At 33.7% G+C, this 16890-nt stretch overlaps 1 protein-coding gene across 1 annotated transcript in view; it reads left to right on the top strand.

Annotated features, from left to right (window-relative positions):
• DIAPH2 (diaphanous related formin 2) overlaps positions 1-16890 on the top strand; it is a 979600-nt gene that overhangs the window by 257239 nt on the left and 705471 nt on the right. Inside the window, exons 6-9 of the mRNA XM_044911596.1 lie at positions 7358-7432; positions 7520-7589; positions 11784-11920; positions 13638-13746. Of these exons, the coding sequence (XP_044767531.1) occupies positions 7358-7432; positions 7520-7589; positions 11784-11920; positions 13638-13746 (391 nt within the window). The remainder of the gene's footprint in view (positions 1-7357; positions 7433-7519; positions 7590-11783; positions 11921-13637; positions 13747-16890) is intronic.

Genomic DNA, 16890 nt, shown 5'->3' with positions numbered 1-16890 from the left:
TTATTCCCAAATTAATGTTGAATGGCTCCATTTTTTTTTCCAGGTGCTTTCTAATATTTGTATTTTGTATCATACCAAATGTCAGTTAACAATTTATTTTTTCAGGTGGGTGTTTACAGTTCTATATGTCTACAATACACAGTAATGCGTTACAGTATGATATCACTATATCAATGCTAAACAAGTAACTTTTATTTTTTGGTATATGGGAAGCAGAAAGAAAGTATATTCTTGGACATACCTAATGTTTTATTTAAGGTTTCCCTTGCATTGATGATGGAATTCATAATAAATATTTAAAAAAACCTTACTATTATTGATTTCACTTCTGAATATACACATTGATGACATTTTTATAAATTTGAACATTTATCTGATATTCCTTCAAGAAGCAAAATAACCAAAACAATACTCATAATGCTAATTGATGTTTTTTTTATATTAGATGTTGGTAATATAGGTGAATTAGAGGTGTGTAAGGATTGAGAAATGCTGGATTCCAGCGGTGCCTGGGTGGCTCAGTCAGTTAAGCGTCTGCCTTTGGCTCAGTTCTTGACCTACAGGTCGTGGGATCGCTCCCCAAGTCAGGCTCCCTGCTGAACGGGGAATCTGGGAGTCTGCTTCTCCCTTTCCCTCTTCCCCTTCCCTCCATCCCCCACTCGTGCTTGCGCTCTCTCTCTCAAATAAATAAAAATCTTAAAAAAAAAAAAAGTAAGAGAGAAAAATGCTGGATTCCAGTCATGTTTTTGCCATTAACAAGCTATGATACAAGATGTATAACTAAAATTCTTTAGTTTCTTTATTTGTAAAATAAAGGAGCTGACATGAGGTAACATGATTTCATGACCAGTAAAGCTATTCTTATCATGGCCTGTTCTTTCATGGAGGTTTGTTTGTAAAATGAAGACAGAACAGTGTTGTTAATTTAAATTGTTAATGTTTTTAACTTTTCCAATTGTGAACAGGAAATCCGGGCAATTTTGAAGAAGGCCTAAGTTACTTCAGCAATTAAAACATTTTGCTTTCTTTAAAAAGAATTTATATGTTCTGAAAGACTTATCAAGTATAAGTGTATATATTTTAGGAGTAGCAATATTTCTAGATTTGTCTGAAAATGAATTCAGGCCAGGTCAAATATGGTAGAAGGCTAATATCTCTTGGGAACTTTATACTGTATTATAGTCCTATAAAATAGGTTTTATCTATGTGCATGTACATGTTTATCACTTTTATTTTGTTGTTATCTGATTTAGATTGTTTATGTCACTGTAGAAGAGAACAAATAATGAGTATGTTTGGCTTAATATTTCTTTTTTTTTTTTAAGATTTTATTTATTTATTTGACAGAGACACAGCGAAAGAGGGAACACAAGCAGGGGGAGTGGGAGAGGGAGAAGCAGGCTCCCCACTGAGCAGGGAGCCCGATGTGGGGCCCGATCCCAGGACCCTGGGATCATGACCTGAGCCGAAGGCAGACGCTTGATGACTGAGCCACTCAGGCACCTCTGGCTTAATATTTCTTAGATAAGCCTTAACAGTTCCCAAGTTGTTTAATGTGATGTTATTTAAGATTTTGACTATTCAGGGTGCCTGGGTTGCTCAGTCATTTAAGTGGCTGCTTTCTGCTCTGGTCATGATCCCAGGGTCCTGGGATGGAGCCCAGGAGCCTGCTTCTCCTTCTCCCCAGCTTGTGCTCTCTTGCTCTCTCTCAAATAAATAAAATCTTAAAAAAAAAAAGATTTTGACTATTCATTGTTCAATGATTATGTTTTGAAAAAAAATTGTTAAAGTTGGATATATTAAGATATTTAACCATGGCTAACACGTGCATGTATGCACACAGATACACACATAATTTCCATTGTGTCTTTCTCAGTTTTAGGAGAAAGGGATTTTAAATTATTATATAAAAATAAGACCAGAGTGGTTACCATTACAGATTACATTCTGAGACAACAAAATATTTGAACTTGCTAAGAGTTTTTTGATGTCCACAGCGAGGATCCAAAGACATTGTTCTTTTTAGTTTCATTGCAGTTATCCTGTGCAAAATATATATATATTTGTGAGCATTAAATGTCTTTGACTTTTTTTTATGCAGCAGTCACACTCTATAATGAGTCTTTAATTCTATGTTTTTGGGACTGCAACTAATAGGTGAGAAGGACTGTTAACATTTTGTTGTTCAGTCATCAAATAGCAATTACCCTTCAACTCTCCTTATCCCTGTTACCATGAAAGAAAATTCATTTAACCTCTCTGCAGCTCACTGTAATATGCAAATTGGCTTGGGGAAAAAGTAAATGTATGGGTGGTATTTGCTAATGTCTCTCTTTTCTTTCTTGCATTCAAAGAACTTCCTACTTTATTCACAACAGTTAAACTTGATGTCAACTCTGTTTAATTTTCAGGGTTTATAGATTAGGAATGTGATTTCCTAGAGTAAGTTCATTTTAACAAAATTCCACTAAACTAAAATTAACTGGATGTCCTATGGAGTGCATGATAGAATTTTAATATATTATTTAGCTTAAGAAAATAAACCAATATAGTTTTCTTTTTTTTTTTTTAAAGGATTTTATTTATTTATTTGAGAGAGAGAGAATGAGAGACAGAGAGCACGAGAGGGAAGAGGGTCAGAGGGAGAAGCAGACTCCCCGCCGAGCAGGGAGCCCGATGTGGGACTCGATCCCGGGACTCCAGGATCATGACCTGAGCCGAAGGCAGTCACTTAACCAACTGAGCCACCCAGGCGCCCAACCAATATAGTTTTCTTGTGGAAGTTAACATTTTATTATAAGTTTAACTGGTGATATTACTAAGAAGGTGACTTTAGTAAGTGTCCTAATATATTTACAATTTCAAATATATGAAGAAAATTTGAAATATGACTAGCTTTTGCTTGAATATTTGCAATGTTCTTTCCCCTTGCTTCTCTTTTATTGAAGACTCAATTTTCATTTTCATTCACATTATTTGCAGATTTTATTTTCATCATTACTGTGGGATAAGATGATCTCTTATGTTTTTCTAACAATAACTTTTAAAGGGGGATGGGGAAGAAAATATTCTTTGTTCTATAACCTGTTGGTAAATTTAACAGATTTGGATTTAAGCCATTTTGACTTCTTGAGATCTTAAATTGATTTTAATGAATAAGGAATTTTTATCTTTTGAGAGAGAATTTTTATTTTCCCTCAGGAGATTTTTATATGTAACTTAGACATTTACAATTTGTTCTAAACATGTAAGAAGTTTGTTTTTATGTTATGTAAACAACTAGAAAGAGAACACATTTCCTCTTTTGTGAGGAACTCTTAGAAAATGTGTGAGTACTGTGTAGCAGAACCTTCCTAGTGAGACCTGATAGGGAGAATAAATGCAGCCAGATAAAACCCTTTTTAAGTTAATAACAGAGTATAGAGAGAAAGATGGAATTTTTTTTTGGTGTTTTCAAAGGAAATTATAGTCTAGCTCAACATTGAAGTCAAAACCATGGAGAGGCAGAGCTGGAAAATTAACATAGTCTGCCTTCTATGAATCAGGTGAAATAAGTGGTCAGTGAATGTCATATGCACAGATGTCTGGAAATGGCAGTACTACATCTGATAATTAAAATTGGGCAGAGATAGTTTATGTACTAATCTACTATGATGAATATTTCCAAGGACATTCAAGTGCTCAAGTCTGTCATATTTACTTTCATGTAACAAACCTAAGTGGATATGTATGTTTTTATTGAATTAAGGCCAAGATAGTCATAGCATATACAAGTCCATGTTGTTTTTGTTAACATTTTATTTTTTAACAGATGTATATATTGATAGTGGAATTATTTATGAAGTTGATTTAATTGAACAAATATACTTTAAAAATGTTAAAAATACTTCTTCTTGGCTACTGTTTGGAGATTATTGATTCATGGACTAAATGTATGATAATGTTTGCTTTGGGTAGTACATTGGTCTTTATCACCTTGGGGCTCTTTTTCTTTCTCATAAGTGCATATAACTAAAGTTTGGTTTTAATTGCATTCAGAAACATTACATTGGAAACATTGATACTAAAATGAGATGTTTCCCAAACTGTTAGTTGCTGGAGGGGAGGTGGGTGGGGGGATGGGGTAAGTGGGTGATGGGCATTAAGGAGGGTACTGAGCACTGGGTGTTGTATGCAACTGATGAATCACTAAATTCTACCTCTGAAACTAATAATACAGTATATGTTAATTAAATTGATTTTAAGTTAAAAAATAAAATGAGATGTTTCCTGCTATTAAAATGTGTACACACCATTTACAATCATCTTTAATGTCTCCACAACCCTTGGAATTAGTTGTTTCATGTTTTGTAATTTTACCAACATTCTGAATTCCCCCAAGAAACTCTAAGCTATCATTCATTTTATTGATATTCCAGTGATTTGGGTTGTAGTATGAGATTACACATGGGAATAGGACACCATTAGAGAGAAATAAAATTCTTTGTACAGAACACATAACTCTTTATATTAGCCTTTAGCAGTGCACAAACTGATAAAGGGATGACATGACTAATATGGGACTCCTGCACATGAGACCAACTGCCTTTAAAGCTTATGGGACTCAGGATAGAACTTGGTAATTTTAGCATTAACCCTTTGAAAGACCTACATGAATCTGGACAATCTATTCATCAATATAAGTGCAGTCACTATTTCTTATTATATCTGTAATGTATAGAATGTACTGAACTCATCCACCCACTAAATCTTTGCTTTTAAGTTATATTTATATGAACTATAACTAAATAATTCCAACTCTGAATCTCCAATTTATATATTGAAGGTTGAAGTTTTGGGAAATTGTGAAGGGTTTTCCTTTACATGTATGTGTGAGAGAGCAGAATCTCATTCTGTCATACAATAGGTACATTTATAGAGTTTTCCTTACTTTTTTTTGACCTGTAGAGCTAGAAGTGGGGAGAATCTTGCTTTCTCTTGGAATCCTCTGTTATATTTATTAAATATGTTTTTTCCCCCTTTGATCATGCTGATTAGTATAAGCGGGACCTTTAAAAGCAAGGACCTCAGAAGTTGTGGAGGCTTGGGATAGACTTCTGTTTTAAATCTTAATATATTTTGATATAATTCCTTATCAGGATTATGCATGAACTATAAATAGATTCACTCTCTCCATACTCCCTTTCCTCTTACCATTGTAATTTCCATGTCTGCTCCAATGTGAATTAGCCAGCACTAAATATAATGAAAAATAAATATATGCAAAGTTGAATAGTAACAAGTTAAACATATGAGGCACTATGAGTATCAAATATTTATGTATTTATTTTAAAAATTTTGAAAAATTATTTAAATAATCTCTACACCAAACGTGGGGCTCAAACTCATGACCCCGAGATCAAGTGTTGCATGCTTTTCCAACTGAGCCAGCTAGGCACCCCATCAAATATTTAAATTATGAAATCTTTTTTTAAAAATCCATCAATGGAAAAAGTGTAGTGTCTGTTTAGATTCCTCTACATATTTCATAGCAATTAAACTGCTTTTCAATAAATGAATGATGAAATGTTATTAAGTTTTTATATTATTGAAAAGGAGTCTTTACTTTATGCCTAAAATTCATACTATAATTTGGACTAGAACATTCAAAGAGCAATGAAGTTTTTGGTTTTTAACACATTCAGAAGTTTAATACAGGCTTCACTCTGTTGTTTCATGTACATTATTTCATTTAATAGTCACAAAGACCATTTGGGGTATAGGTACTATTTTCATCCCTATTTTGAGGATGACAAAATAGGCTCAGAAAGTTTAAGTAATTGATCAAAAATAACACAACTAGAATATGGTAGAGTTGTGATTGGATCCTAGATCTGTCTTTTCTAAAACTTACGCATTTGAACATGCCACTATGTGGTCTTACAGCATGTTCCATTGATGGACGGTGGCATATTTTTCTGATCTTTGAGTAAACTTGAGGAAGGGTCTTTAATTTTTAACTTCTTGAACCCTGGACCAGATGTTGGACTCCCTGATGGGTATAGCCACGCCATAAGTTCAGAAGATACTGCCCTATTGCAGGTTTGTTCTCTTGCTCCCCAGATAATCTTCCTGGCTTCTTTTTCATTCTTCAGATCTAATCCTGACCTCTTGCTCACTTATAAATGAATCCTCCTGACTGATCTTTCTACCCTTTTTGTTTGTTGGTTTATTTGTTACACCTGGCACCCTCACAAGTAATGGCAACAAACATTATCTTATATGTATAGTGTGTCAAGACAACTCTTTGACTTAGGTAACTTAATAACATAAAATCACTAATATGTTAATACCTAAAATGTGAGACTGTAAACTAGCTTATCCAAAAAAATAAAAGTATAAGCTACATACTGGCCTTATTCTTTTCAATAAGCTGTCTAAATCTCAATTGGAAGTTTTAGTTGGAGTCTCCAGATTCCTTTCCTTAACAGTATTTAGTAGATTTCTTATAAAGCTTAGAACTTTAAAATTCAATAAAAGCATGGACTGAAAATACTTATCACACCTAAATGAATGAAGTAAGCTGTTAAATAAAGCAGAGCATATGTTTGTGTGTCTAGACATAGATATAATATAGATATAAGATATATATATACACATGTATATACGTATATAAGATAGATAGATAGATAGATAGATAGATAGATAGATTCTCAATGCAGTTCTGGAACTAACCACTAATTCTTCTTCAGTGAAATATTGGTAGAGCCATAAGCAGATGTTTTTATAGAAAATCATTTTCTGGTCCTATTAGTAATTTCTAGTGGTATGGTTGAAATAAATACGGGCTTTGGATTTAGACATGTGAACCCTAGAACTGATACTTGTTGAGTGATGTTTGGCAAGTTACTTTACTACTTTGCTTCTCAGTTTATCTGGAAACAATTTTCAGAATGGCTAAAGTTAAAAAAAATATTTGTCAGTGTGAGGGGCGCCTGGGTGGCTCAGTTGGTTAAGTGTCTGACTCTTGATTTTGGCTCAGGTCATGATCTCAGGGTCATGAGATTGAGCGCCACATTGGACTCTGCACTGGGCATAAAGCCTGCTTAAGATTCTCTCCCTCTCCCTTTGGCTCTCCCCCACTCATGGGCACGCATGTGTGCACTCTCTCTCTCTCTCTCTCTCTCAAAAAAATTTTGACAGTGTGAAATTTTGGGAAGGATTTGGATTAAATGGAGCTATTACACTTTCCTGAAAGAATGCCAAATTGGATAACCACTTTGGAAAGCAGTTTCTTAAAAAGTGAAAATTTCATTTTGGATACTTAATGTTTTAAATATACAAACTTATTTATACATATTTTTTGTTTATTTCATAGCTGGGTTAACAACTTTGGCCATGAAGGTCTTGGACTCTTATTGGATGTGCTGGAAAAGCTTCTGGACAAGAAACAGTAAGAATAAACATGAAAAATATCACTGAAGGGGAAATTAAAAAATTTTTAAGCACAACATAACATGTTTATTTCCCCTTTATTCAGGCAAGAAAATATAGACAAGAAGAATCAGTATAAACTTATTCAGTGCCTCAAAGCATTTATGAATAATAAGGTAAGTAGTAGTTATTTCTGCCTGTCACAAAAGGTGAGAGCTTGTTCAACAGTATATGAAAGTATGAAACAGTATAGTAGGTGTTTATTTGGTTTTCAAAGGGTCTTTATGATGCAAATCATCATACGTTTCATCAAAATATTATTTAAAATATACTTTGCTTCACAATATATTTATTGGTAGGTTTTTATAATTATGGAAGCACATAAGTCTGTTGCCAAATTAGATAATACTTTTTTTTTCTTTCATGGTTAAATATTTTATGTTGAATACCATTTTTTACAGTGTTTTTATTTCATTGAAAAGGGAATTTCAAAGCTATAGTTTGACTTATTTGCTAAGAACATTATAAAGTTAAGATTTCTATTTTATGTTTAATTAATATCCGTGAGTTAATATACATAGAAGACATTCCTGGAAGATTGCAGGGTTTTTATGTATATGTATACCAGATGCAGTATTAGAGACTTTATGAATTCTAGACAAGGGTTTTTTTCCTAAAAATAATCTTTGCTCAGGGTGCCTGCGTGGCTCAGTTGGTTAAGTGTCCGACTCTTGATTTACACTCAGGTCATGATCTCAGGGTTCTGAGATGGAGCCCTGCATTTTGCTTCCTGCTCAGCACAGAGTCTGTTTGTCCCTCTCACTCCCTGCTGCTCCTCCCTCCACACGTGCACATGCACGCACGTGCGCTCTCTCTCTCTCTTAAATGAATAAATAAAATCTTCAAAAAAATAATCTGTGCTGAAGTTATGATGTTATAGTTACTATTTCTTTTTCTTTTTTAAAAAACTTTTTATGTTTTAAAAATTTTGTTTATTTAAGAGAGAGAGAAGGAGCAGTAGGGAGAGGCAGAGGGGAAGGAGGGGTGGGAGAGAGAGAGAGAAAGAAGCAGACTCCCTGCTGAGCAGGAAGCCCAATGTGTGGGGCTCCATATTGGGACCTGGATGGAGATCATGACCTTAGCGGAAGGCAGACACTCAACCGATTGAGTGACCCAGGCACCCCTTAAATGATTTTATATATTTATTTGAGAGGGAGAGAGAGAAGATTGAGAGAATGAGTGGGAGGAGGAGCAGAAGGAGAAGCAGATTCCCTGCAGAACAGGGAGCCCGGTGAGGGACTCCATCCCAGGACCCTGGGATCATGACCTGAGCTAAAGGCAGACACTTAACCGACTAAGCCACCTAGGCACCCTATAGGTGTTTTTTCTATAAACAATTTTGTTACTGTATTAGACATGATTTCTTCTATATTCCTATAACATAAAATACCACTAATTCACTAATTGTATAATTCTTTTTAGATGATGTTTTAATAATCTCAAAATATTTAATAGAAATAATCATAACAATAACCAAAAACTGGCCAGATATATAGTTGTTAATATAATATATATAGCTATTAATAATGTGATAAGATTGTCTAATCTGTAAACAGTCTTTCTTAAACATGGGATTATATATGATTGTATATATTTATATATTATGCACACATGTATCAGCAAAGGATTTTTGGCATGTGGAGTGGATGCTTGCTAGTGGACATAAGACTTTTGTGTAGACTATACTAATTGCACTGTTCCTGGAAGTCTCTTCTGGAAAGATTTCTATCACCATTAATACAGAATTTCTCAACTTCTGTGCCCTTAGTGTTTTGCAACAGAATTATGCAGAATCTGATCTCTTAACAAGAAAGCACTTAATGAACATTCCATCTCCACAATTCAAGATGAATCTCTTTCTTCAGTTGAGGGAAACAGAAATAATAGAACAGTATAGTACTAGAAATCAGGAGATATAGTACATGCTTTACCACTAAGTTGAGTGGCCTTTGGAAAAGCACTTGAAGTTTCTGGCTGTCAATCCCCTCATCTGTAAAATTAGCTGTAGGAGTCTTTGTTTTAAATTCTTATTGACTTGCATTGTCAATTCTCATAGCTTACCAGGTTATTAAATATCTATAACCAAGATAGTCAATAGAGAAAGTCATAGTAGTGAGATTTTCTGTAGAGCTTTTTGTGATAGAACATACGCTGATATGTGAATACATAATTACTTTTACTTAAGAGTTTGGCAGTTTGGAAGAACATGATGGTTTGACTTATATTATTCTAAACTAAGGTTAACCTGTAGTTAGGACATGTTAATATCTTGCATATAAATGCTCAGAACATGAGTAAATGGTGAATCTTTTAAATTATAGGCATGTGGAACAATAGGCTTGTAGTATACATTCAAAATTAAAAAAAAATATGTAGTGATATATCCCCTTCATGTTGGAATAAATTGTCATAAAGCATGAAACTTTCATCTGAAATTACTTAAACTTAACATTTGTTGGCTCCAAGGAATTTAGATTACCTTCTTCAAAAACTCTTTGCCTGGGGCGCCTGAGTGGCTCAGTTGGTTGAGCGTCTGCCTTCGGCTGGGGTCACGGTCCCAGGGTCCTGGGATCGAACCCCGCATCAGGCTCCCTGCTCAGTGGGGAGCCTGCTTCTCCCTCTCCCTCTGCTGCTGCTCTCCCCCACTCTCTCTCTCTCTTTGACAAATAAATAAAACAAAACAAAACTCTTTTCCTTTGTACAAGACATGTAATAATAGGATCATAGTAGGATCAAAAGCAAAGCATTGCCTCTTAACTTCTGTTGCTGTAATATTGCTCTTATGTTTAGATTTATGGTTTTTCATTATTTATTTCATTTTTATTTTTAGTATGTCCCTATGTACTAGAAACTACTCTTATAAATGAAAATTTGAAAATTTGAATAATTTTACTCTCAGTCTATTTGATTTTTAAAGCTGTTGTTTTAAGTTTGGTAATTGCATGGTAAACCTGTCTCTTAGTTTTACACATACATTTTTCACTTATTTTCCTTGCTATTTAGTATCTACTGGCCACCTTTATACATGCTTGTCCATTCTGTTCTCCTTGCTTCTTTTTAATCTTGTCTCTTCCATTTCTTTTTTTATTTGCCTTATCTCTGTATATATTATTTATTGTGTCCTCTGGTAAAGTTACATTTAAGAGCTTTAGCTATATTCCCCTTCTCTCCCCAAATTCTTTTGGAAGTTAAATTAGGCACCATGAAAATAATCATATATTTGGTACTTAACTAAAAGTTAAGCTTCAAATGACAATTTTGATCTGATAAAATATTGTTGGATTTTTACTGTTGGAATTGTATAAAGAAGCAAGTGTTTCATAAGAAGTCTGAGAAATACTTTTTGGGACAAAGGTCAAAGAAAATACCTTCTAAATATAGTGAAAATGCAAGTTTTAGCCTTTTTTAAACATTTGTTTACCTATTCATTCTTATAATGCACACTCTGTGGTCATAGTCAAGCCTAGAAAACAAATGAAAATGATGTCTCCTCTGCCTAGTTCACTGTGACACTTGCGAAAACCCAGGCACCATTTACTTGGGTTCATAGCTTTTGTAATGCAGCACAGCTTCTCAAAGGGGCAGGATAATAGATGGTATGGGAAAACCTACAGAGGTTTATTGCTTCTTTAACTAGCATATAGTATACAAAAGAGCTTTACAACATTTTACCCTTTTCGTTCAGTTTAATTTAACACACAAACATATTGGAGAATTTAACCATGGATTCCAGATGTCTCCAGGAAGATCCAATGACATAAGTAGAATTTCTTAAGAAAATCGTATCAGGGGATGACCAGGTGGCTCAGTCAGTTAAGAGTTTGTCTTTGGCTCAGGTCATGATCCCAGGGTCCTGGGATGGAGCCCAAGATGGGCTCCCTGCTTAGTGGGGAGCCTGCTTCTCCTGCTCTCTCTACAGTGCCCCCTGCTAGTATGCTGGCTCTCTCTCTCTCTCTGTCAAATAAATAAATAAAATCTTAAAAAAAAAAAATCATATCAGTATGTACTTTACATGTTTTTCTTTGTCGAAGAAATACTGATTGTTCACATATTTCTCCCAAATCTTTATGGAGTTTTTAGGCAGGCTAATGTAGATCATATCTGATCAAGGGGAAAAAACTTCAAGATATAGTCATTTAAAATAAAAAAACAAAGATAAGTAACTGCATTTGAAAAACATTTCATATAATTAGGTAGAACCTCATTGTGGAGGTGTAGGTTTTTAGAAGATCAATATAAATTGCTTTTTAAATTAAAGATGTGTTACAAATACATTTTGAATGAAGATTCTTTTTTTTTTTTTCCTTTAGTTTGGATTGCAAAGGATTCTAGGAGATGAAAGGAGTCTTTTGCTATTGGCAAGAGCAATTGATCCCAAACAACCCAACATGATGACTGAAATAGTAAAAATACTTTCTGCTATTTGCATTGTTGGAGAAGAGAACATGTAAGCATTGCTATATTATTATGTTAACTGCAAAGAAAATGGCACTTGCGAAATTAAAATTACGTATTTTGTGGTTTTCATTAGATAACTTGCATGAAAATATTATCATCTTTTAGAAAATAACTTATTGGCATTTTATCTTATCTATTTACATTTCAGCATCTTAAAAATTTTTTTGAAACAGATTTAAATAGATAGACCCCTAATGGGAAATTCTTCAAACTTCATTTCACTGTAAAATGAATGAATAGAATTTTATCTAGCTGAAGGTAAAGTAATCATTAGAAAATGGGCTCAATACAAAGACACACACAGACACACAGACACACACACACACAGACATCCCCCATATGTGCACATCACAAAATTTGACTTCTTTAACTCACTGAATTGACTAGATGCTTTTGTTTTGTTATTTTATTTAAAGTAGTATTTTACTTTATCCTACTGTAATAAGTGAAAAAATGAATTATGTGTAAAGTGAAGTAAACTAACCTTTTAAAAAGAAAGAACAAAAAGACTGCATTTATTCAGAGTGCATGTATGTGTTAATTTTAACAGATTGTTGCTGAATGTACCTTAGTTCATACCTTCTTATGAAAATAATATTGACTGAGAAGCAAAATTTCAGATTTGATGTCATTAATAAGCCTAGTTAGTATGGAACCATTGTGATAAAGAGTGAAATATCTGCTAGGGGGATCACATACTAAAATATTTCTTTGAAATTGTGTGTGACAGTAATAATTTCAATTTGAATCAGAATAGGACCATGCAAAGATTTAAGAATATCCTAATACAGTGACTTTTTCATACCTATCAGAATAAAATGAGATATTGCTTAATGCTGCTTAGTGTCCTTAGAGATCAAAAGCCAAACACTAAACAAAAATATTATCAGAGAGCATTAAGTCTTATCTTAGAACAAACTAAGAATGAAATAACATATGCAAAAGTAAGATTTCCTTAGGTTTTATAGAAAAATTAGTTTATACATGAGTAAAAAATATTTTTCTTGTCAATCGGATTTTCAGTACTTAATTCATATAATACAACCTATTCTGGTATATTTGTTATAGTTGTAGCTACAGTTTGATAAGCACAGTATACTACATAGAGGTTAATTTGATTCAAACACTGTATAGCGATAGTTACCAATATTTTTGTTTATGTAAATAGGTTTTTTTGTGCTAGATAATTATAGATGCTTCTCTAATTACCTAGACTTTCTTTTTTAGTTTTTCTTTCTTCTTCCATTTTGAAAGAATGTTGATTTTTTTAAGTTCTTTCAAATGTACTTGCTCTTTCTAGTACTTTATTATAAAATCAGTTTACATGTGAATAAAATTTTAATAATAGTAGATGTCATATTATGCTTAAATAATTATTAATATTTATGCTAACACATGAAATACCAAACCTGGAATTTTAAATTTCAGTGTTTATCAACTAAATATCTTAAAGAATGTTACCCAGGAAATTTATTTTCCTCAAGGCTTTTTAATTGAATTTTCATTTTGATGCCCTAAAATTATTTAAAGCTATCAATATTTGACTTGTAGAAATATGTGTATAGGAATACAACTCTTAAAGTGTAGTGGTCGCTATAAACATCAAATGCCAGAGAGGAAATAAGACTGAAAGAAGCAGATAACCCATATTCATAATGTGTGTGTAAGATGGATTTCTCATTTCTAATTTTTTTCCCCCTCTATAGTCTAGATAAACTTTTAGGGGCTATAACTACTGCAGCAGAAAGAAATAATAGGGAACGATTTTCACCAATTGTGGAAGGATTAGAAAATCATGAAGCTTTGCAATTACAGGTGAGTTGGTTTTGTCTTAAGTTGCTTCTGGGGTTATATTTAAAGTACTCATTTTGTCTGATGCCAACTCCTTAGCTATTATTTAAAGAGAATGAAACATAAAAATGAAATTCTTCCTATTGCTTGGTCATTTATAAAAGCTAGAAGTTTTATCTGTTAGAATAACAATTTGTTTAAAATTAGGAAAAGTACTTCTGATTACTATTAATATGGTATGATTATCATTAATATTTGGAAGAAATTTAGTAAATAATAAAATAAACCATGGGAATTAAAGCTTTACCAATAATCAGAACAACAGGGTAAGCAGTTTAGCCAATTGTATTATCCTAACAGATGTTGATGAAATCTTTGGGCTTATTGTAGAAATTTAGGAAATCTAAGCATATCTTTATACCATTCACACAATATTCAGAAGTCTGACTCACCAGAATAGGGTGGGGACTGAATTGCAATTCTTTGGTCAGAGTCTCTCTGATGGCTCTGTGTATACCCAGCCTAAATGTCTTATTTAGAAAATGACAGAACTCACTATCTTTTCTTAGATGGTTTCATGAAATGACCCATTTTATGAAAGATAACTTTGTTCTTGAGTGATGAGAACTCATATTTATTGGCCATATTTATGGTATGAGATCATGGGCTAAGCATTTTAATTTACATATATTATCTGATTAAGTTCTCACAACAACCCAGCTGTGCAGGCACTATTATCATCTCCATTTTGTTTATAAGATGGATAGGCTTATTGAGACTAGATAACTTGTCTAAGCTGACACAGCTTGTAAGTGGTAGAGTAAGAATTTGACACCAGGTTTTTGGTCTTCAGTGCTCATCTTTGTCTTTTGTTTACCATGGGGAACTCTTTTTGAATTATTTTTTAACTCCTGTAGTATCATTCAACAAAGATGATGTAGTTTTGGAATATAGGTGAGGTTTGGTGGGTTTGAATTCTTGTGAGGCCTTTGGTGCAAAATGGTGGTTTTATTAAAGCATGGGGACAGGACCCATGGGCAGAAAGACCTGCTGCATTGGGGTTGTGAGGGGTGGCTGATTATATACTTGGGAGTGGGGGAGATAAGGAAAAGGCAGGTTTTCAAAAGAAATTTCATATGCTAAAGAGGACCTACAAGATACTGGAGGCCTTGCCATTGTCAAGTTAAAGGTGTTTTTCCCTCTAGCAAGGCTTGAACTTTAGGACAGTTGGGAGCTTCCTGGAGGAACATTATACTCTGCCTCAAGTATTTGTCAATGGGCTGCGGATGATAAGGACATTTAATTTTATCTGCATTTCCTTCTGGAAGTTAGGTTATTGATAAGAATGCTTTTTTCTTGTAAATCAGTAAGACTTTTGTAAACTGAGGGAGACTCTCGTCTTGCAGGACTGCAATCTCTATAAGTTAACCATTTGTTTTTCCTTCCCTTAGCTTTAGGGCAGCCAGGAGTGCCTGAGAATGTCACACATAACCCACCTGGGGGAGGGGGGATTTGTGGGGTGTCAGCTTGTGCTTTGTCCTCAGCTTTCCTTCTGCTCTCTCCTCAAAGAGAAGATGGTTCCACATTTAATTTTATCAAATTATTTAGTAGTGAGTGTTTAAATGTTAAAATTTCTTATCTGATGTAAAACAATTTATTTTCTTTTTTATTGTGTTATAAAGTATTAGTATTTTTTTTTTTTTGCAAAAGTTTGAAACTACAGCAGATAGATGAATTGGCTTGTCCAAAGAGAATGCTGTAGTGTTACAAAAACTATAATCTGTCTTTAAATATTTAAGGATCTTTGTTAATTGTTACTTCTCCAACTGTGATGATCATTTTGGATAAACTTTTACAGTTTGTCTTTTATGTCTAATATATTACATTTTTAATAGTTGGGATATTTCCTTCTACTATTGATGTAGGAAAGATATTAGGGTTCAAAGCCTGATGGCCAAAAAAGAATTTTTGATATGTCTTTGGTGCAAAAAAGTGATTTTATTAAAGCAAGGGGACAGAACCCCTGGGCAGGAAGACCTCCACTGGGGTCTTGAGGGGAGTGGCCCATTATATACTTTCAAGTTGGAGGGTAGCATAAATCTCTAAGGAATTTTGAAAGCAAGGTTTCCAGGACCTTGAAGGGGCTAGCTGTTGTTAGGAAAGGGTCATTTATTACTATCTGATAAAACCTTAGTCATGAGACCCTTCAGATGTGTCTCAGTGAGTCATATGCTTGGGTGATGATTGTCAACATGTATCTTGGAGGGGGTAGAGATAAAGGAAGTTTCCAAAGGAATTTTTATAGTTTAAAGTAGACTTACAGCATCCTGGGGGTCAGTTAAGATTGCCTTCTGAGTTTAGCAAAGTATTAACCTCCTGGCAGCTGAGTTCTTAGAGGAATGTCACTCTGCCTGTTTTAAGGACTTGTGAATGGGCTGCAAGTAGTAAGGAAATTTAATTTTTCTTTTGCCTTTGTTTCCTACATCACTCTTTTCCTTTGTATGTACTTATTATAAAATTTATCTCAAAAATTTTTAATATCTCTATTGAAAGATTTGAAAACTGTACCTTTTAGATGCGTTCTTGAAATCTTTGTTCTTGTTCCTATAGTTGGGTTTACCTAACTAAATTTCACTGGCATTCAGTCATTTGTAGGAGTTTGTACTTGTCTTGCAAAGTTTGTTTAAGAGAAAGTAAGTATTTTAGATATATTCAAAGTATTCTTTACTCGCTCAAATGACTCACTTAAAATCACACAGCTATTGAGGGGTAGAACTGTAATTTGAAGCCAGGTCTTTTTGATGCAACATTTGTATACTGCATTGTCTGACCTTTAAAATGATACACCTCCACAGAGTAGTTCACCCCAACAAATGGGATAGGAATGACAATTGCTAGCCTTCAAGAAGTTGGACTGAATAGAATGATAAAGTGGCAAATTGTTGACAGGTAGCATATAGAAGAATTATAAGCATCTTGCTAGATATTCAAGAAATTGTTGAATACTGATTATAGATGCAAACATATGCAAATCATAATTTGAAATGTCCTATTTTGATGAGCTAAAAATTAGTAATTTGTTATATACAGAGCCTATGACTCTTATAAGAATTGTGACGTGGGTTTATTTATTTGGACTATTTCATGTGATTTAAAAAATATCATCTA

The sequence above is a fragment of the Neomonachus schauinslandi genome, chromosome X, assembly GCF_002201575.2.
Source record: "Neomonachus schauinslandi chromosome X, ASM220157v2, whole genome shotgun sequence".
In the NCBI taxonomy this organism is placed as follows: domain Eukaryota; kingdom Metazoa; phylum Chordata; class Mammalia; order Carnivora; family Phocidae; genus Neomonachus; species Neomonachus schauinslandi.
This window is presented reverse-complemented; position numbering and strand designations above follow the sequence as displayed.